Raw genomic sequence first — 20,623 nt, 5'->3', positions numbered from 1 at the left:
ACGTTAGAGTAGCACCGAGTTTCCCTCCCATGATGCTCTCTGTCCGCTCTGGAGTCACCGTGCAGTGTTGATGATGACGATGATGATGTCATCTTCTTACCGACTGAGACATGTTTCACACACACGGGAGGAGATTCCTTCAGTGTGTGTGTGTGTGTGAAGGTTAATGAAGGTCGGAGTCCCATTTAACATGATTTGCAGATAGAAGGCCCTCATTAACTAGGGTCTCATATATGTATGTATGTATTTATTTATTTATATTTATATATATATATATATATATATATATATTTTTTTTTAATATATATATATATATATTTTTAATATATATATATATATATATTTTTATATATATATATATATATAATATATATATATATATATATATATTTATATATATATATATATTTAAATATATATTAGATTTGAAATGTAAATGATGTAATCGTCACATTATGGCAACACGGTGACTGAAACCCTTTCAAGAGATCTTTGCATCTCTGCGTCGGTGACGTGCAACATGCACGTCAGGTAGATTTAGTTTAACTAAAATGAGCTTCATCTTGCATGTGCAACATTTGTTTTCTGCATTCCTTCAATCCGACGCTCCGTAATCTTGTTTTTCTTTTTGTCAATTCCAAACCAAACCGAACCGTTTGGACTCGGATGTAAATCGCTGTCACGACCGGTGCGACATCGGGGCGCGAGCGATTGGTTTTTTTTTTATCATGTAAAACTACAATAATCATCTTTATCAGGAGAAGATGAACCGGAGATTCTCAGAAAGCAACAAGCGGCTCACTCATGCTCCAAACTGATTTTAAATTTGACGTCACAAGGAACGAATCATCCGTTAGCCGGAGCCACGTCAACACGGAGCGTTCAGAGTCGCAGGAAAATGTCTTCTTTCACCACTTTAAGTCGCATCTTTTTACGAGTGCTATGGGAAAGTGTTCAAGTTTTATTCGTCACCAACTACTTGAAAGCATGACTTATTTTAGCAAAACGTTGAGAAGGTTTCTTACGGTCATAGAAAACCTGGAAAAGTCATGCAGGCATTTTAAAATCATTTCCAGGCCCAGCAAAAGTCCTCAAGAGTTCCAAAAGTGTTGTAAATTGTATGTTAATGTGTTATATTCATGTGTTCATGACGTTCATTTACGCTGAGTTTGAAATGATGAATACGTTTTTTAAAGAAAGAGGCTCAAAATATCAGCAGCATACATACAGGCATCTATATAAATGTTTATTCCTTTAATCAAACTATTGTCTCTCATTCATTTGAGTCATTTAAGGTTTACTGTATGCTTTGAATCCTCATTGTTAGTTTAAATTCTACATTTTATCACTTTTTACTGTTCACACACACATTTCACACAATGTTTGCTCATGAACATTTGGTTTAAAGTCATGAAAATATGGTTAAAAGTCATGGAAATATGATTTAAATTGGTTTAAAGTTATGGAAAATTACTTTAAAGTTATGGAAAATTGGCTAAAAGTTATGGAAATATTGTGAAAATTGGTTTAAAGTCATGAAACGTTGGTTTAAAGTCATGGAAATGTGGATAAAAGTCATAGAAAAGTCATGGAAACCGATTGTCAGAATGTGTATGGACCCTGGATATTGACTCAGATGTAAAGAGCACGTCCGCATCCTGACGTTCTGTCCTGTGTGCATAAACTAAATATAAATAAACCGTGTGATCTGTGGCAGCGGCGGCCCCCCTGCGTGGTCCTGGATCTCTTTAACGATTTCCGCGATGGCTCCAAACTGCTGGACCTGCTGGAGGTGATGAGCGGCCAGCGCCTCGTGAGTTCAACGCCCGAAACACGCAGAAAAAAACCCCACCAAAACACAGCCGACGCTTTCGAACCAAGCAGCCGACCGACCGATGACTCGTTTGTTTTTCTTGGTGCAGAGTCGGGAGCGAGGCCGGGGGATGTTTCAGCACCGGAGCAACATCGAGAAAGCGCTTTCCTTCCTGAAGCAGAAGTCGGTGAGCGATACGCCTCGACTAAAAATTGCATTGTTTACAGCAGGGGTTCTCAAACTGTGGGGCGTGTCCCCCGAGTGGGGCATGGAGGTATTACAGGTGGGGCGTGGCCCTCTAGTGGGGCATGGAGATATTACAGGTGGGCGCGCCCCTCGAGTGAGACATTGAGGTATTACAGGTGGGGCACACCCCTCTAGTAGGTTATTACAGGTGGGGCGCGCCACTCTAGTAGGGCATGGAGTAATTACAGGTGGGGCGCGCCCCTCGAGTGAGGTATGGAGGTATTACAGGTGGAGCGCGCCCCTCGAGTGAGGTATGGAGGTATTACAGATGGGGCACGCCCCTCTAGTAGGGTATTACAGGTGGGGCGCGCCACTCTAGTAGGGCATTAAGGTATTACAGGTGGGGCATGAAGGTATCATGGGTGGGGCACGCCCTTCTCGTGGGGCATGAAGGTATTACAGGTGGGGCTCACCCGTCTAGTGGGGCATGGAGATGTTGACATTTTGTGGTGTAGACTGTTTGGCGGAGGGAAACGACCACAACGGCCCGTGGTTTGTCGTGTGTGAATCGGGGCTCTTGTTCTCTGTGCAGATCAAACTGGTCAACATAAACATTCCTGACATCATCGATGGGAAGCCGTCCATCATCCTGGGCCTCATATGGACGATCATCCTGCAGTATCACGTGAGATTAACAACATGACTCTCTTGTTGTTGTCTCTTCTGTTGGATGTTTGTTGTTGATTTTCCACTTTCGATGATTCTGATCTTCTCGGCTCTCAAAGATAAATTCAGGAATCCCCTTTGCTGCTATAATTAATTTTTTTTTCTGTTTGATTTCCTCGGGGCCTAAATCGAACAAAAGATCAAACCAAATGATTGAAGCAAGGAAACCGCTTGCAACGCTGCTATTAAGCATTTATTTAAGCGAAACAACAAAAAGACGATATCCTGCGGTTTCCTGTTTTTTTTAAAAATTAAATTATCTTTTAATTTGTGTGACGTTAAGCTTCCGATGTTGTTGTTTTGCCCCGTTGTGGCTTTTCGTTGTGTTGTTTTCCCCCTTCTCTCAATGTAAGTATAACGTCTGTGTCGGTGGTCTCAGATCGAGGAGCTGGCCAGCAGCCTCTCCTTCAGTTCCCGGCAGTCCTCCATGGAGTCCCTGGCCAGTCTGGATTCCCGCTCCACCCTGTCGGGCCGCTCGGCCGCCAGCAGCCCGGTTCCCCGCCGAGGATCTCCGCTGCACAACCGCTTCCGGGTTTCTGCCAAGAAGGCCCTGCTGCTCTGGGTCCGGGAGCAGTGCCACAAGTAAGACGACCGAAATGTGTCGCGTCGGGGATTATTTAGGGTCGCCAAACCTTCAAATCGGTGCAGCTCCCCTGCCGTGGGCCACGTCGGGATTGTATTCAGAGTGTTCATCACCTCTTCACTTTGCTGTTAGACCTTTCTGGCGGGGCTGAAAGACGTTATCTTTACGCTCTCTGCAAAGCCAGGAGACTCCTTTTACCTCTCAACATGATACATATTGATCTTCCTCCCTCAGAGCTGGCTGTTCAATAAACGTGAAGGACTTCAAAGCCAGCTGGAGGAGCGGCGTGGTCTTCCTGGCCATCCAGTTCGCTCTGCGGCCCGACCTGGTGGACCTGTCCAAGGCCCGGACCCGGAGCAACCGGCAGAACCTGGAGGAGGCCTTCCGCATCGCAGAGAGGGAGCTGAGGATCCCCAGACTGCTGGATCCCGATGGTGAGGGACTCGGCTTTACTGCACCCTGGAAAATAACTCTGTAGTATGCATGAAGTGTATAACAACTACACCTTCAATGACCTATTTCACATTTAGGCTGTTATTTTTGTTTCTCCCTCGCTGACCTCAGGTGAATTGTTGTTGTGAGAAGGAGAACTAAATGCTTATTAAGATGTTTGTGCAAAGTCTTTGGAGGTGGAATCATAAGCTGCACATGTAAACATGACAAAGTCTTACCCCTTGATATTTGGACGACTGCTTTAAATCCTAGAATTCTGCGTTTTCTCGTCAACATCTTCTTCCTGCAACCGGAGGAGTTGCTAGACGGAATAAATCAGAGAATGCAGCTTTAACACATGAATCATAGACTTCTATACAACCAGAGGAGTCACCCCCTGGTGGTCAGGAGAGAGAATGCAGCTTTAACACATGAATCATAGACTTCTATACAACCAGAGGAGTCACCCCCTGGTGGTCAGGAGAGAGAATGCCGCTTTAACACATGAAGCATAGACTTCTATACAACCAGAGGAGTCGCCCCCTGGTGGTCAGGAGAGAGAATGCAGCTTAACACATAAAGCATAGACTTCTATACAACCAGAGGAGTCGCCCCCTGGTGGTCAGGAGAGAGAATGCAGCTTTAACACATGAAGCATAGACTTCTATACAACCAGAGGAGTCACCCCCTAGTGGTCAGGAGAGAGAACGCAGCTTTGACACATGAAGCATAGACTTCTATACAACCAGAGGAGTCAGGAGAGAATGCAGCTTTAACACATGAAGCATGGGCTTCTATACAACCAGATGATCGACCCCTGGTGGTCAGGAGAGACAACAAAGTCGCTTTCTCCTCTTCATTAATGAATTCATGCTTCGCGAGCCTCCAGTCGCTTTAACACAGTTGCTTGTTCACCTCGCTCTTCTCTCCCCACGCCTTTTTTTCCCCGTCCTATTCTAAATATGATTCACCGGATTTGTCACTGTCATAGTTGCGCGGCAGCAATTTATTCGTTGCCTTGTGAATCTGCGTGAGTGCAGCTGAGAGTATTGTGACGGAGCCGTGCCCAGCCAGCCCGAGGGCCAGCGCCATGACGGTCTGACGGTCTGCTGACTCGCCCGCTGTTTGTTTTCTTTTCGACTCGTATAAAACCCTCAGCTGGTTCACTCCGCCGCTGAATTAGCGAGCAGATTCCTATCAGCCGACTGATTCTAGAAGACAGAGAAGCTACACACACACACACACACACACACACACACAGACACACAGACACAGGCACACACACACCGTGTTGAAGTCCACCTGCTGCAGGAGTGTAAACTTTTGACAGTAGCGTGAGGCTCATCATGGACGCTTGTGATGTGGATGCAGATGTGGACGTCCGAGACCCCGATGAGAAGTCCATCATGACCTACGTGGCCCAGTTCCTGCAGTACTCCAAAGACCTGCCTGCGCCAGAGGAGGACATGCAGGTCAGTGCCACGCATCCTGCGCTGCAGCAGAGTTTAGAGACTCTTTTTTTACTGCTTTCGGCTGGTTGACTTTAGCAGACAGGTGTCAACAATCGGGTGCAGCGGAGCGCCGTCTCAACCCGCTCTGCTCGGCTGCTCTGATTTTATTTGCAGTTCAAGAGGAATCTAGACATGAAGATTACCATCAGTTACATGCAACCGAGATATAAAAAAAAGTCATGTTTAACCTCGATATCTAGACGATTTTTACCTTCAACTCAACACATTTAATGCTCAGCGGTCTCTTTTTATCTCAATCTGTTTTATTCTTTGCGTTTGCATAGATGTTGTTTGCCAAAATCCATATTTGATAATAACATTTGTGCAGATAATCACATTAAAGTGCTCGTGAACGTTCTGCAGATCCAGTATTTTGCACTGAGTCATTGCTTTGTGTCCTCAAGTGCACTTTTCACTTCTTTTGCTTCTGTGTGTTTGTGTGTGTGTGTGTGTGTGTGTGTGTGTGTGTGAGGAATTGTTTTCAGCGTGCATAAAGCAGTCGGCCGTGAAAATTATTGGATGTTGCAATGAAATGAATCACAACTTGCAGAGCACATTTGTTTAAAATCCCCTTTTCTTTGGGATTTTTTTTATTTTCTCGGCTTCCTTCTGTTTACCGTTTCCTCCCCTCTCTTTCTCCTTTCCTTTTTCCTTCCCTCTTCCCTCCTAGACACAATACCTGACTCTTCCTAAAAGTCGTTCTCCTGTCAACCTGCCCGTTCACTACACTCCTGCCATTTCTGCTTCGCCTCTGCGACAGGTACACCCGCCACGACCAGCTGCATTTCTCTTTCATTTCTCACCTTTTCAGCCAGTAAGGAACCTCGCCATCGATACAGCAAACACACCGAAGCGCCGTCATAATACACATCTGTGTGAATCGGCCCGTGAAATCACAATGGGTTGTTTTTTCAGAGTGTAGATTTGTTTTTTTTTAGCTTGTAGAGTTGTTTTTTTAGCTTGTGGAGTTGTTTTTTAGAGTGTAGATTTGTTTTTTTAGAGTGTAGAGTTGTTTTTTTTGAGGGTGATCACATAAATAACATGTTTAAAAAAGGTAATAACACGGCTGAATAACAATGCAGCGTAGCTCCGTCGGAGCCACACCCCCTTTTCGGTCCTCTGGCTCAACATGTCGCTAAATTGGCCTCATTAGTGTCACATGACCTAAAACCCTCAGAGCCTCAAACAACTTTAGATCCCCTTGCTGACTATCTGCAAAGTGTATTTTGTAAGCGGCGATACGTGACCTTTAAGTCACGTATGTGGTGGTGGGAAGCACGCCGCATCATGCAGAATTGAACTAGTTAGTCCTGTTTTCTGGGAGGAGATCCAAAGCCACAGCCGGGGCGCGTCTCTGCCTCCCGGGAGGTGAACAGAGCGCGGCTCTTCCTTCGTTCCACCGACACCCTGCAGCAGGAGGCTCATGACGGATGACTCACTGGGGACAAAAACACCTGACACATGATAATGTCGGCATGTTGGAGATGTGGCTGCTGGAGACGTTCGGGTTCTCCTGGTGGTACTTTAGAGTTTGGGAATAATCCAGCAATGGCTGTGCCAGAGCTGAAACGCATCTGCTCTGCGTGTAATGCAGAAAACTGGAAGAAATCAAGCTGCAGCATATTCACACCGAGGACTTCAAAGAACAATATGGCCTCAAACGCCCCTTTTTTACAGCCCAAAACAGGAGGAGGCTGTTTGACGTGCTCCTCTGCTCTCCTGGGTGATGTAAAAACAACAAGCCGGTGCCAGACCAACCCTCTTTATGGGCTCGGTGCTCCGCTGTGCACAGGCTTGCTCCAAGCTCATAATTTCCTTTTGGCACAGCCGCCGTTGCCGATGTTTTGGGCATTGCTGTACAACAAAACATGCAAACGGCTGCTTACGAGAGAACGTTCTGCGTTTATAAGACTCTCACCCTTTCTCGTGCAGACGTCTTTCAGCCCTTTTTTAGTTTTACGTCCTTGTAGTTGTACAGGATGTAAATACTCACAAAGTTACAGTTCAGCCCCACAGATGTTCAGCTGCAGATGAAAAGGTCACGTTATCTCCATCTGCTTCATGTACACTGTGTCAGCGCCGCTATTTCCCCTGATCAACATGTTCAAAAGCTGCTAAAAGTGCGCCGCTTGTATCCAACTCTGTGAACTTTATCGGTTAATTGAGTCCATTAAAGCATGCAGTAATGATCCCCAAAGCATTATACAGACCGCCTCCTCTCGACCTGAAGGGTGTTATTCATAAGATGTGGTCGATTTGCGGTATAATAATACTTAATTAGAAGAATATCCACATCATAAGTGCTGCGTAAACTGTCTGCAGGATGATAATTACCTTCTCTGTCTGTAACTTACTCTGAGTTCAGAAACTCAAATGCAACAACCAGACTAAACATCCCTCATCAGGACCGATCAGCAGCTGATTGCAGCCTCAGGTTGTTCATTCCTCTTCAGGCGCAGTAATCAATACTTTTTTTGGGGTCTACTTTTCCAGGCGACGCCCACTCGGAAGGCGCAGGAAGTGACGTGCTGGCTGTCTCAGGCCTACGAGGAGCTGCTGGAGGGCTGGGACTCCACCGAGGGAGAGAGCTACTCTGAGAGATACCACGTAGGTCTCTAAAGCATCACAGGGTGGCTTGATATTTTTATAATCTTCTGATAAACATGACGGGTGATGTCTAACAGAACAACATTGTGCGTCGTCGATGTCCTGCAAAGACAAAGTGGACAAATATCGAAATCTTTCATTTCTTTCTCACATTTTCCCCCGTTCCCCGCTTCAGGTATTTCAGACCTTCCTGGTGTCCTTCAACGAGCAGCGGCGTCCCATAATGCCGCTGCTGACGGCGATGAGGCGAACGCCGAAACCGAGCGAGGAGCAGCGGGCGCTGCGGGAGGCGTGGGACGCCCTCGCTGAAAAGGTCTGGACTTCAACTTCAAAAAAATATGGAAAACCTGAAAAATTTGGTTCAAAGTCATGGAAAATTGGTTTAGAGTCCTGGAAATTTGGTTCAAAGTCTTGGAAATTTGGTTCAAAGTCTTGGAAATTTGGTTCAAAGTCATGGAAATGTGGTTCAAATTCATGGAAATGTGGTTCAAAGTCTTGGAAATGTATTTTAAAGTCATGGAAATTTGGTTTAAAGTCATGGAATATTAGGTTAATGTCAAAGAAATTTGGTTTAAAGTCATGAAACATTGGTTTAAAGTCATGGGAATTCGGTTTAATGTCATGGACATTTGGTTAAAAGTCCTGAAAAAGTCTTGAAAATTTGGTTTAAAGTAATGGAAAAGTCTTAGAAATTTGAAAAATCAGAATGTGTATGAACCCCGTATCAAGCTCCTGCTTCAAACCAACCTTTTAAATGTGCTTTAGTTGGATAGTTTGCTCGCGACGAGATGTTCATATTCATGCACGTCTCTACTTGTTCCTTGATGCATTTAACTGTCCCCTTTTCCTGCAGCTGCATGAGTACAAGGTGGACTTGGACACCAGCCTCCCGGCCCCGTTGGACTCGGTGGCTCGCTGGCTGCTGAAGACGGAGAAGATTCTCGGCGAGGAGGACGCCGACCCGCAGGACCACGGCCGCGCCGCCGCCGCCGCCAGAGAGAAGCAGGAGCTCCTCAAGGTGAATGAACACTTCCTGCCTCTAGCCTGAGGAAGTGAAACGAACCATGACACTGATATAGAAAGCCCAGAGTCCTCAGGCGGATCATTTACAATATTAATAACCTCTGCTTGTGCTTTCACTGCTTCGGGAAATCATACAAACTTGGCACACGAGCCACTTCCTGGAATACGTTTAGTTTTTCGGGGATCTTTCGGATGCCCTTCGCCTCTCAAACGTCGACCTTGAAGAGCCACGGAGATGATCCTGTATTGCTTTTCATGGTTAACGTGCTCCATGTCGCTGCAGGTCTGCCTGGAGGAGATGCCGCAGCATGTGAAGACCTTCCAGTCCTTCCAGAACTTGGATGAGTGCGGAAACTTGATGGTTCCCGCCGACAAGATGGACGAACTAAAGAGGAGGTGTGTGTGTGTGTGTGTGTGTGTGTGTGTGTGTGTGTGTGTGTGTGTGTACGGTACGGATCATTGTTTTTGTCATAGAATTGTGTTATTACTGACACCGGTGGCCGTTAAGTGAACTGCAGCCAGCGCTCAAACTGTGACTTACGTTACCATATATCATATATACGATGTGGTACTGACTGTAATGTTGCTACATGTTTCATTTAGACCATTAGCTGCGTGATGCTACTAGCACACTGTTTGCAAACAACTTCATCAGCTAAAGGTAGCTAGTTAGCTAGTTAGCGTAACTTCAGGGCGCTTATGGATCTTCGTAAGCTTAACTGATGAAGTTATTTGCAACTGGCAAGCAGGAAAATTACGTGTGTTTGTGTAATTTTCTATTGTTTGTTCATTGGCTGTATGATGCTACTAGCACGCCGTTTGCAAACTGCGTGCTACTAGCTAAAGTTAGCCAGTTAGCCGTAGCTTCAGGACGCTTATTGATCTTTGTAAGGTTAAATGATGAAGTTATTTGCAACCGGCAAACAGGAAAATTGATCGTGTTTATGTAATTTTTTGCCAGTTTTTCTTCTTTTGGTGCCGTTAACAACTTCCTCTGTCAACGTCTTCGCCAGGTTCACCAGCGTGAGAGTGACCGCGAAATACCACGGGATCAAGCTGGAGTACTGGGAGCAGCGCCACGCGGTTCTGGATCTGTTGGGGCGAATCCAGACCAAGCTGCGGGTCTGGAAGAGGCCGTACATCTCCCCGGAGGCTGTCAGGGTGTTGCTGCAAGAATGGCATGTGAGTAGGTTCGGCAAATAGTTTAGTCGACTGGGAGTGGTTCGAAGAAGGTGGTGCGAGGGTGATGGTTAAGACAGCGTACGAGGGCCATTGTAGGTAGGAGAAAAAAGAGTTGGGGTGGGAAATATTCAGAGAAAAAACCTCCCGTGTTCCTGGATGGGAAGATCCTGAAAGATGCATGTCTGCATTATTCTTTGTGTGTTCTTTTCTGAACATGAATGCTTCTATTATTAATAAATGTTGCACTGTGGGGCTCACGTTAGCATGCAGCTAACAGTGGTGTGATAATGAGGTTCATCCAACACTGTAAAGTGAAGCAATGAGGATTTTTATCCGGGAATATTACCCAGGTGGGAGATTTATTTTGAGCTACAATCTCCCATAAAGCGAGCATGGGCAAATAGACTTTTACTGTATTTTATTAAAAAAAGGTCTTTCTTATTTCAACAGGATCTGGTGAACACACAGGAGCTCCCGTCTTTGCTGAACGCAGCTCTTCATAAGCTGAAGCAGGTCTCTGAGAAATACGGCAGCAAGTCCGCCCTCGGTGAGTTCTCCCTCCGTGTTGGAAGCGTGTGTTTTTTAATTTTTTTTTCATCGACTGACTTTTTTCCTTGCGTCTCTTCTCAGCCGCAGACTTCCAGCACGTCAGCCAGCAGGTGAAGCAGCTGGAGGAAGACACCGCCTCGGTGTCGGAGGGCGTGACCGCGGCCAAGAGCGCTATGGGCCGCGTCCTGTCGGCCTGGGACTCCTACAGCGACGGCCTCAGCTCCCTGCAGGCGTGGCTGGAGCAGAGCTCTGCAACACGCAGCCACGGACACGGGCCTGAGGTAGAACAAAGGACATATTGTTCAGTCAGTGGCAGCAGAACCACGTTTAACTGTCTGGTTTTTCGCTCCAGAGCAGCTATGCATTTGTGGAAATATTCGTGCAAACGTCTTCCGAAAAGTCTGCTGAAGTTATTCACAGAAAAAAAGTACATAAAATCTGTCTTCCTTTGCAGACGCGCATGTTTTTTAGACGTCTCCATCCGTGTTGTTTTTTGTGTCAAGGTGCCGTCTGACGTCCTGGCCGAGTGGGGCTCCCGACAGGCCCACCTGAACGAGATGGGGAACTTCCTGATGGAGGCCACGGACCCTCAGACCAGCCGCAGCCTGGCAGACGAGCTGCGCAGACTCAACACGCTCTGGGCCGAGTTCGTCAAGAGAAACGCTTTCGTAAGTTTGCAGAACGAGTAAAACCCGATCCCGTGGGAAACGGGAAATGAAACTACTAACGAAGCGAACGGATTTCCTGTCATTTAAATTGATCAGTTTATTTCTCTGACGTAGAAGTGCTGCAGAAGATGTGTTTGATGAAGCGTCTCCCAAAGTACTGTCTATTTATTCCACTCTCTTCACCGCGCCGAGCGGCTTGTTGGTGCCCTAGTTCCTTCTCTGTTTCTCTGCCGTCAACCGACAGCAGGGATTTGGTTGACTGAGTGTCTCAGACCTTTGGAATCACAACTATGTTTTTGTCCCATTGTTATAATTATTCACTGATGGGACATTAAGGGTTGGCTTCCAGTTTGAAAGTGGTACTCCACCTTCTACTTTGTGTTTGTCTGCAATTATGAATACAAGGCTTGTCTTGGACTGCACTGCGATATAAAGCGGCTTCTTTGATTTCACTGTTTGTATATATTGGACAGGCCGCTTTGAAAAACCTCAGTTAAAAAGGGAAAAACAATGCTTAACAGAAGCAGAAATAAATCAAAAACATCCTAATTCAAGTCTCATTTATCAAGCTGTTTGCTCACTACTTCTCCAGCACACCATCTTCACTAAAATCGTACCATTTAAAACACTTTAAAACACCCTTCTATTGTGTTTTAAATAGTACGATTTTATCAAAGATGTGTTTGTGGAGCAGCGAATATAAATATACTGTCACAAGGTTTGATTCCATAATTCAAAGTAGCAAAAGGTGAGTAATTGATGAACAAATGATACTTTTGTGAGTGAAGTATTCCTTTAAAAAACATTATCTAAAATTGTTCTATCTTCAAAACTTAGCTGTCCAAACACTTTTCTTCCAAAAAAGCAAGTCATCACTTTTCGTTGTCAGCTTCGGTGGTTGTTCTCGACTTCACCCGACATTTAACAGCTTTACTGTTCCTTTGCTGGTTCCCAGGACAGCCAGGCTGAGCCCAGTGCTGACGTCCAGACCGGATCCCAGGACCTCCAAGCTCTGATCAAAGAGGCCACTCTCATTCTCAAAGAGCCCCTGGAGGCCACGGCAGGGCCCTTACGCACCTACAGGAAGAGAATACAGGTAAGACTCACTGATAGAGAGTCTGAGCTGTTCTTAAGTACATACAAGTCTGGGGTTACCTTTGAAATATCTTATACGTATTAAAATATCAATTTCATCAACACAAGTTAAGAGGTGTTGGCCTATGATCTAGAAATCAATGAGACTTGTATGATTATATGTGCAACAGCCTGAACAGTGTCGTTTTATAAAATTGTGCTTTTAAATGACACATCTCTCTGGGATTAACTGGTTGCGTTCTTTCCTCCAGTTCATAATGAGGAAAATGAAAGGAGTGGATCTCGAGGCTCTGGCTGCCTCCCCACAATGCCCAGCGGACCAGTTGGAGAAACTGAAGCTTGCTGTACCTGAAGTATGCCTTTCCTCTTAGGACTTCCTTCATGCAGCTTTTTCTACAGTTTTGTCCTCCTGTTGATCACATTGTGTCCCTCTATAGTTTTTGGTAGCCACCGGTTGTGAGTGCACAGCGTGTACTGTACATTTATCCAATCTTACCACCCGTTTTCCTTCATGTCCTCAGGTGATCCAGACCCTGTTAGAGGCAGAACAGGTGTGTACAGAGCTGCAGCACAGTGTGTCGGGTCTGGACAGTCGCCTGGCTGAACTCCTTTACTGGGAGACTGAGGCCCGGGAGCTCTACCAGCTGCTGAGGACCGCAGAGAGACAACAACAACAACAACAGCAACAGCGGGGCCAAGACCCACGAGCCAGGGTAAGATGGTGCACAGAATAAAAGAGGCCAAATGACAAATGTATTGTCCTTTTTATAAAGGTACTTTCTGTCAGGAATTGAGGAAACGCTGATGGTTGTTCAACGCCGTTTATTCCTCCAGGTCCTGATCTCGCGTGGTCTGCAGCTGGAGGGTCAGGTGGTCACGGAGGAGCAGGACCTGCAGATGATGGTAATGACGAACCAGAAGACCTCTCCCATCCAGTACCTCCATGCCTCCGCCATGCAGGACCGAGTCCGAGCCGCTGTTGCACAGTCACAGGCCAGTGTGCTTTTTGTAAATTATCTGAGGGATCTGCACAGAAGCTTTAATGGGATATAATGACAATGTTGGCTTTTCTAATGTGTGTGATTTCAATTCCAGGAAGCTGTAGGCATGCTGAGCAGCCTGGGAGCCAGGAGAGACCGAAGCAGAAGCCCTCCAGAAGGGTCACCTCCATCAAAAGTCTTTAAACAGACCAAAGAACATCTGAAACAGAGTGACTCAGTCAGATGGCCGACTCAGCAGCCCGATACCAACTTAGTTGAGTCTCATGGAACCTTTGTGCCAAAGATAGTGGTGCAGGAACACAGTGACCAAAAAGCGACTTCCCCTACAATGCCATATAGCTACGCACAGGCTGTGATGCAGACCGGGACAAGATCACCAACAGAAGTCCAGGTTCAGGCCTGGGTAGAGACCACTGGACCACAACAGCAGCAGACCCAGGAACAGGGATGGATACAGCAGCAAGAGCAACTTAACAGACAGATGAAAGAAGAGCTGAAGCAGCAAAAAGTCATGCAACCACAACCAGTGCACCTGCAGGGGTCGATGCAAACACAACAGCAGCAGCAGGAACAACCACGAGTGGTGGAGCAACAGCAGCAGGTAGAAATACATCAACAGCAGGTGGTAACAGACAGGCGGACATCAGAGTCCCAAGAGCAGCCTTCACTTCAACAACCACCCGGAAAGAAGACGCCTCTGAGCTCCCAGGAGCTTCAAAGCAGAAAGACCCAATCGATGAAGAACCGACCGTGGCTTCAGAAGCCAGTTTCTGGAACAACTCAGGAAACAATTCAGACGAGACAGACTCAGCCCCAGTCGGACAGAGAAACATCGGGATCAGTTCAGGTTGTTTCAGAGCATACAGCGACTGCCAAACCACCGCCTGAGAAACATGCAAAGGCCACTGAAGCTCAACAACAAAAACAAACCCGGCCTCAAAATCTAGAACTGCTGCAGCAACAACAACCACACGACGAACAATGGCTTCGGCAACAGGAAGAACCACAGCCTACCGAAAGACATGCTCAACCAGATTCCAAGGCTAAATCCCCGACGGTAACGATGACTCGCCCACAAACAAAAGCCCAAAAGCAGCCACAACCCCAAACTATAGTTCAGTCTAAATCTCCGACAGAGGTTCAAATGCAGTCTACGAGTGTGCCCGACGTTACCACAGATGGTCGGCAAGCGCTGAAGTCCAAGTCCCAAACCGTAGTGAGCGAAGGTAAATCACAGCCGCAAGGCCCCATGAAGACACAGCCAATGGCCAAGCCACAGACACAACAACCCCTCCAGCAGCAGGTTCAGTCGGAAACCTATGTCCCTGCTGGGCCTCAGCCGTCTATGCAGCCACAGGGTCTAGCCCATGGCCCAGCGGTAGTTCAAATGCAGACATGGGGTCAAGTCAGACCTTCTTCCCCTATGCAGGCTCCACTGCAGGGCCAAATTCAGCCGAAAGTGCCGTCCAACATTCAGCTTCGTGGTCCTCTGAAGCCATGGGCCCCTTTAGGGCCGCCCTCCCCTAAGTCACCAACACGTGGCCATCCTCAAACCCATCCTCAGTCCATGACCCAGTCTCAAACCCATCCTCAGTCCATGACCCAGTCTCAAACCCATCCCCAGTCCATGACTCATCCTCAAACCCATCCTCAGTCCATGGCCTACCCTCAAGCTCAACTTGCAGCCCAGCATCAGGGTCATCCTCAGTCTATGACTCAATATCCCACACATGCTCAGCCAGAGGTCCAGCACCCAGCCCATATGTCGCAGGGCCAGCTCCATGCTTGGTCTCAAGTTAGAGTCTCATCCCCAATGTCTGTCCAGCATCTGCAGGGTCCAGCACAACCTCCACTCTACCCCCAAGGCTACTCCCAGAGTCAATCCCCATCCCAGCTCTGGACACCCACACAAGAGCCACAAAACCAAGCCATCGCCAAGCAGAGTCATCCAATTCCTCAAACCTACCCTCAGCAAATAGGCCAAGCTCCACAGTCTCAGGCGTATCCAGGTGTTCAGGCGCTGCCGCAGTGGGCCCAGGCTGGGCCCCAGCAAGTGCCTCAGGTCGGGCCCCTCGGCTATACTCAAATGGGGCCGTCATATACACGGCCTCAAATGCAAGCACAAACTCAACCCTGGACTCAAACGCAGCCTCAAATTAGGGGCCCGAATCCCATGCAACAACAATCTCAGATGAGTGCTCATAGTCTGTTTCATATGCAGACACAGCAAGGCCAAGTTCAGCAACAGGCTTGGGTTCAGGCACCGCCTCACCTTCAGCCACAGACTTATCCCCAGCTTCAATCTCAGCAATTTTCACAGATTCAGCATCAAACTCAGCGTCACCCTCCGCCTCAGATGCAAGCTCAAATACCTCCTCAATTACAACCGCCTAATCAAGCCTATCCTCACCTTCCTGCTCAGCCTCAGCTCCAACCCCAGCTGCAGGCACAGTCCCAAGCACACATCCAGACGCAGTCGTCGGTACAAGTAAAGCCCCAAGCCCAGCAGCCTCAGCTCAATCTTCAGTTCCAGCAGCCACCTCCACAACCCAAACACCCGGCCCAGTTCCAACAAACAATGAGGTCACCAACTCAACCAAAAGTTGAAGCACTTCCACAATTCAAACCTCCGGCCCAGTTGGCACCACAACCAGGGGTTCAATCACAAACTCAGTCTCAGGTCCCGTCACCGACCCAACCCAAGCCAGAATCACTGCCTCAACCGTTACCTGAGCGCCAGTTGCCACTTCAACCCACGGCTCAGTCGCCAATCAAGGCTGAAGCACCACCACAACCCAAACCACAGGCCCAAACAGGACCGCTACCCAAAGCTGAATCAGCAACCCAGCCCAAAGTTCAGTCACCAACTAAACCCAATGGCCAAACACCACCACAGATCCAATCACCCCCACGGGCCAGACCTCAGACCCAAGCACTTTCACAGTCTCCTCAGCAGCCCAAACATCAACAGCCCCAAACGACCCCACTCTCCCAGATCAATGTGTTGTCTCAGTCCCTGCTTGAGTCACCAGACCTGTGCATCAAACCTCCGCCACTGGCCCAGGCGCCTCCCCAGGCCTACACAGAGGCCTACGCCAAGGCCCAGGCTTTGGCCAGAAATGGCTTTGAGGAGGCCAAGCACTGTCTGCAGGAGCACATCCTGGAAACCATTAACATTTTCAAAGACAAGTGTACGTCGGCCGAGCAAGCGTCAGTGAAAGAGGTAAACGTAATCACTTTTTTTGTTCCTAATATTCAAATCAATGAGTAATCTTAATTAGTATGTATTAATCTGCAAAGTTATGCAAGTAGAGGTACGCTTGAGTAACCGGGTTTTGATTTCAGGGAAGAGACATTTCTGTAAAGGGCCATCTTGTTGTATTAGATCAGAGAGAAGGCAGACATCTCTATGGCAGCTCACTCACTAAATACTACAGTTTTTAACTAAAGTTTACCATTTTAAAAGGAGCCAGTCCGTAACGTGAATGCTTTTCCCATCAGGAGACGCTGAAGACCCTGGATCCAGAGCTGCTAGAGGAGTTCCTGAGAGCAGCCAAGGGCATGGAGGCCTTCTGTACCCCCCCACAGCTCAGAGACATGGAGGGCTTCACCCAGTCTGTCCGGACCCAGTGGGAGGTAGGACTCGATCAGCCACTTTGGCTGTCGTTCATGTGCTGGATTTTAATCATCGTTAACAGCGAAACGATCACAAGTTTTATTGAGGCCTTATCGTGCTCTTCGAGGTTCAAATATAATTGCATGTGCTTGTGAATTATGCATGCGCTAAAAGCCGTTGCTGCTTGTCAGCTCTTAGATATGAGTCAAAGCGTTCATGCAATACATATTTTAATACGTAATATGTTCTAACGTGTCGTGTGGTTTGTCTCCCAGGCTGTGAAAGCTGAGATCTCAGGCTTTTTGCAACAATTACGTTTTGAAGTAACAAGGAAAGACTTTAACAAAGCTGCCCTGCAGTGTGAGACGCTCTTAAGCTCCCGCTTAGAAAACCAAGCACAGGTAGCTAAACTCCTGGAGCCAGTACTCTTGACAGGTGTGCTTTTGGTGGATGGGAACCAGTTCTTCTTCTCTGCTTAACTAACCCGTTTCCCTCCGTCTTCTTTCGTATGCCTCCGAGGACACTTGGCCAATGGGACTTGGTAATTTGCAATTTGCAATTCTGGGTGCTTGCTAAGGGAGTGCTGTTTTTGTCGGGTGTGTTTTCCTGTGCCCTGTAACCCCATATAGTGTCTTCATTTTGTTGTAACTTGCAAAATACATGCACAACATCAAGCACTCATTGAGATTAAATGCTCAGCAGTTCTACACTGCATAATAAAGTGTATTGCAGGAGAAGTCACATGTTCAGTTGAAGATGAAAACAGCATTCCTTTATCTGTGGGCTGCTGTCATCTGGAGGTTGACTTGTGTGTTGCAGTTTGTCAAAAACTAAGCTGAAAAGAGATTCTGTCATATAGATGCCGTCAAGAAAAATTAAGTCTGAAAACAACAAAAAACACTTTAAAACCAAATGTTTTCCTACGTTTAAATTGCTAGTATTACTGGTCTGGTTTTGAATCCTGTGTGCTGACTGTTTCTGCCCCGTCGACGTTCCCCTAGGCTTGTTTCTCAGAGGAGGGGAGCTTCGCCCAGGCCGGGCAGCACCTCGAGGCCCTGAATGAGCTGTGTGACACCCTGAGCCCCGAGGACGCCCACCGCCTGGCCCAGACGCAGCTGAGGGAGTGCGAGACGAGGCTGGCGGCCATCCAGCGGCAGTTCAGCGGAGATCAAGACGCAGCACCGCTCCCTGATCCTAGGTCGGATATTACAAGTGTGAAACACAGTCCTTTTGAAGACAGTTCCTCTTGAGTCTTCTCCTGAATATGAACTTTTAAACTTGATGTTTGAAGTAGAAGGAGGATCATTTTCTGGCGTATGTCATTTTAGATTTGTGCCAAAACATTCATGGATGTTTAAAGACAGACGCTGTTTCATGCAGCAGTGACGATGAAATGATGAAAGGGAAATTTTTACCCTCATTTCTGTTTCACAGGTTTCCTGTTGCCTTCACTGAAGATGTGAGCGCACAAAAGGAGCCCACAAGACCAAGTGACAAACCTCAGGTCTCTGCTGAGGTACGACTCCCTCCCATTGAAAGTGTGTTGGGACGTTTTCAGACCACGCAAACAGCTGCTTCACATTTCTGTTTCATGTATATCTGTAAGCTTGTGCCGTCTCCTGCAGACCGATCAGCTCCGGAGGTTGAAGATAACAGAACACATTGCTCCTCCTCCTTTCTTCAGGTGTTTCCAGTGACAATGAAGCCAGTCGGTGTGGAGAGGAGGGAGGTTGAAAAGCAGCCGTCCGGAGAGGAAGAAGTCACCAAAAAGGAGGCTTTAGAAAGGTAGGAATTAATTTATAACCTAAAGGAACAAAAACTATGAGACGGTCGTTATATTCATTATCATCTTGTTGTCTTTTTTTTTTTTTTACTTAGATATGAGAATTGTAAGAGGTCTCTGCAAGCCCAACTGGCTAAAAATGAGCAGAGCATCAAGGATGTTCCCTCTGACGCCGTCTCTCTGACAGGTCTGCACACACGGCTCCAGGAAATACAGGTACGGCATGAGCACGTGCATCAGCTTTAGATATAGACCATAAACTGCATAGACTTCTATACAACCAGAGGAGTCGCCCCCTGGTGGTCAGGAGAGAGAATGCAGGTTTAACGCATGAAGCATAGACTTCTATACATATGACATGACAGTAACCTCGAGTTGAACTCCCTCTTTCCCAGTTCTTGAGGCAGGAGACAGAGTCTCTGTGGTCCGAGTACGCGAACCAGTGCTCCCAGTTGAGCGGCACCACTGGCCTGGAGCAGGAGAAGGCGGAGCTGGGGGAGCAGTGGCGCGGCCAGCAGTCCAAACTCCAGAGGAGGGGCAGCTCGCTGGGCGACGCCCTCCGGCAGATCGACTCCACCGAGAACCACATGGTGGACTTCACCGACCGCCTGGACCGCTACCTGAGGCAGCCCAAAGACATCACCGCCTTCACGCTGGCCAACACCAACATCCTGAAAGACATCAAGGTATCTCCTCCGCCGGGAATACGTTCTGTGTTTCCAGTCTCACAGAAGTAAAGGATGCAACGGATCTGATTAAATGAGATTTACTAGGAGGGTTTGCAAGAACTGAATTCTATTAAATATAGTTCATGAAGCCGAATTGATCCAAGGGAATTTTATGATTTAAACTTCCATGTGAGTGACTGTTTTCCTTCTGCGACAGGAGCTGGACGACAACATCCAGAGCGAGCTGGACCAGCTGTCCCGTCTGGACCCCGAGTCCAGTGACCTGGACCCCAGGGACTGCCTCCCTCTGTCCCGCGAGGTGGAGACTCACAGAGCCAGCCTGGATCAGCTGCGGCAGCAGGTCCGCAAGAGCGAGGCGGCCGCCCGCGCCCTCGACCGCTTCCTCATGTCCCTGCGCACCGTGGACGAAGACGTCTCGGGGGTCCAGGGCGCCCCCTGCGGCGACGCCGCGGTGCTGCAGGACCGCCGCTCCAAGCTGGCCCTGATCCGGCAGAGCGTGGACAGCCTGAAGGAGAAGGCGCCGCAGCTGGACGCGCTGCTGCAGGGCGCCCGGCTGACCGTCACCAGGGAGGGCGTGCCGGCCTCCTGCCTGGACATGGTGACGACCCTGCTGTCCCGGCTGGAGGGGGCGGACGGCGGGCTGGCCGGCCAGCAGAGGGGCCTGCAGAAGGAGACGCAGAGCAAGTCGCTGGGCCTGAGGAAGAGGACGCTGCTGGGGGAGCTGAGGGCGCTGCAGGAGAGCGTGGAGAGCCAAGGCCTGAAGGAGCCCACCATCCCCGCTGTGCAGCACAGGTGCAGCGCTTTCTCCCTCGGTTGCAATTTTCCTTGCAGATTCAGATTTTTTTTTTTAAGTCTGACATGCTGATTCTAATTTTTTGTCTTAGAACAATAATTGACACAAAAACGTTTATTTTTCATTTTCAAGGTTTTTTATTTTGCCATTTTGTGCCTCAACCAACAGTCCAGACACTTTTTATTTTTATTCTAAATCCTATTTTTCAACAGTTCTGGAAATAAAAACACACTATTATAAGAAAGAGAAAAAATATTAAGTATGAAAACACGATACATATGGTGGTATATGTACAAGAAAGGTATTTGATACAGTTTTTTAAAAAGTGTTGAATAGCAGTAATAAATAGGTTTGTCCTCAGTGTTG

General features: G+C 47.6%; 1 protein-coding gene across 1 annotated transcript in view; it reads left to right on the top strand.

Annotated features, from left to right (window-relative positions):
- syne2b (spectrin repeat containing, nuclear envelope 2b) overlaps nucleotides 1-20,623 on the top strand; it is a 36,799-nt gene that overhangs the window by 4,446 nt on the left and 11,730 nt on the right. The window contains exons 3-28 of the mRNA XM_068600185.1: nucleotides 1,718-1,813; nucleotides 1,923-2,000; nucleotides 2,592-2,684; nucleotides 3,105-3,307; nucleotides 3,543-3,742; nucleotides 5,112-5,212; nucleotides 7,745-7,858; nucleotides 8,034-8,171; nucleotides 8,712-8,876; nucleotides 9,165-9,277; nucleotides 9,895-10,063; nucleotides 10,514-10,610; nucleotides 10,694-10,893; nucleotides 11,116-11,280; nucleotides 12,236-12,376; nucleotides 12,627-12,728; nucleotides 12,897-13,088; nucleotides 13,210-13,368; nucleotides 13,471-16,599; nucleotides 16,878-17,012; nucleotides 17,994-18,190; nucleotides 18,427-18,508; nucleotides 18,677-18,777; nucleotides 18,871-18,991; nucleotides 19,171-19,461; nucleotides 19,661-20,256. Of these exons, the coding sequence (XP_068456286.1) occupies nucleotides 1,718-1,813; nucleotides 1,923-2,000; nucleotides 2,592-2,684; nucleotides 3,105-3,307; nucleotides 3,543-3,742; nucleotides 5,112-5,212; nucleotides 7,745-7,858; nucleotides 8,034-8,171; nucleotides 8,712-8,876; nucleotides 9,165-9,277; nucleotides 9,895-10,063; nucleotides 10,514-10,610; nucleotides 10,694-10,893; nucleotides 11,116-11,280; nucleotides 12,236-12,376; nucleotides 12,627-12,728; nucleotides 12,897-13,088; nucleotides 13,210-13,368; nucleotides 13,471-16,599; nucleotides 16,878-17,012; nucleotides 17,994-18,190; nucleotides 18,427-18,508; nucleotides 18,677-18,777; nucleotides 18,871-18,991; nucleotides 19,171-19,461; nucleotides 19,661-20,256 (7,178 nt within the window). The remainder of the gene's footprint in view (nucleotides 1-1,717; nucleotides 1,814-1,922; nucleotides 2,001-2,591; nucleotides 2,685-3,104; nucleotides 3,308-3,542; nucleotides 3,743-5,111; nucleotides 5,213-7,744; nucleotides 7,859-8,033; nucleotides 8,172-8,711; nucleotides 8,877-9,164; nucleotides 9,278-9,894; nucleotides 10,064-10,513; nucleotides 10,611-10,693; nucleotides 10,894-11,115; nucleotides 11,281-12,235; nucleotides 12,377-12,626; nucleotides 12,729-12,896; nucleotides 13,089-13,209; nucleotides 13,369-13,470; nucleotides 16,600-16,877; nucleotides 17,013-17,993; nucleotides 18,191-18,426; nucleotides 18,509-18,676; nucleotides 18,778-18,870; nucleotides 18,992-19,170; nucleotides 19,462-19,660; nucleotides 20,257-20,623) is intronic.

The sequence above is a fragment of the Clinocottus analis genome, unplaced genomic scaffold, assembly GCF_023055335.1.
Source record: "Clinocottus analis isolate CAN_PGR_092001 unplaced genomic scaffold, fCliAna1.0.p SCAF_5, whole genome shotgun sequence".
Classification (NCBI taxonomy): Eukaryota; Metazoa; Chordata; class Actinopteri; order Perciformes; family Cottidae; genus Clinocottus; species Clinocottus analis.
Note: the sequence above shows the minus strand (reverse complement) of the source record. Positions and strands in the feature narration are given on the sequence as shown.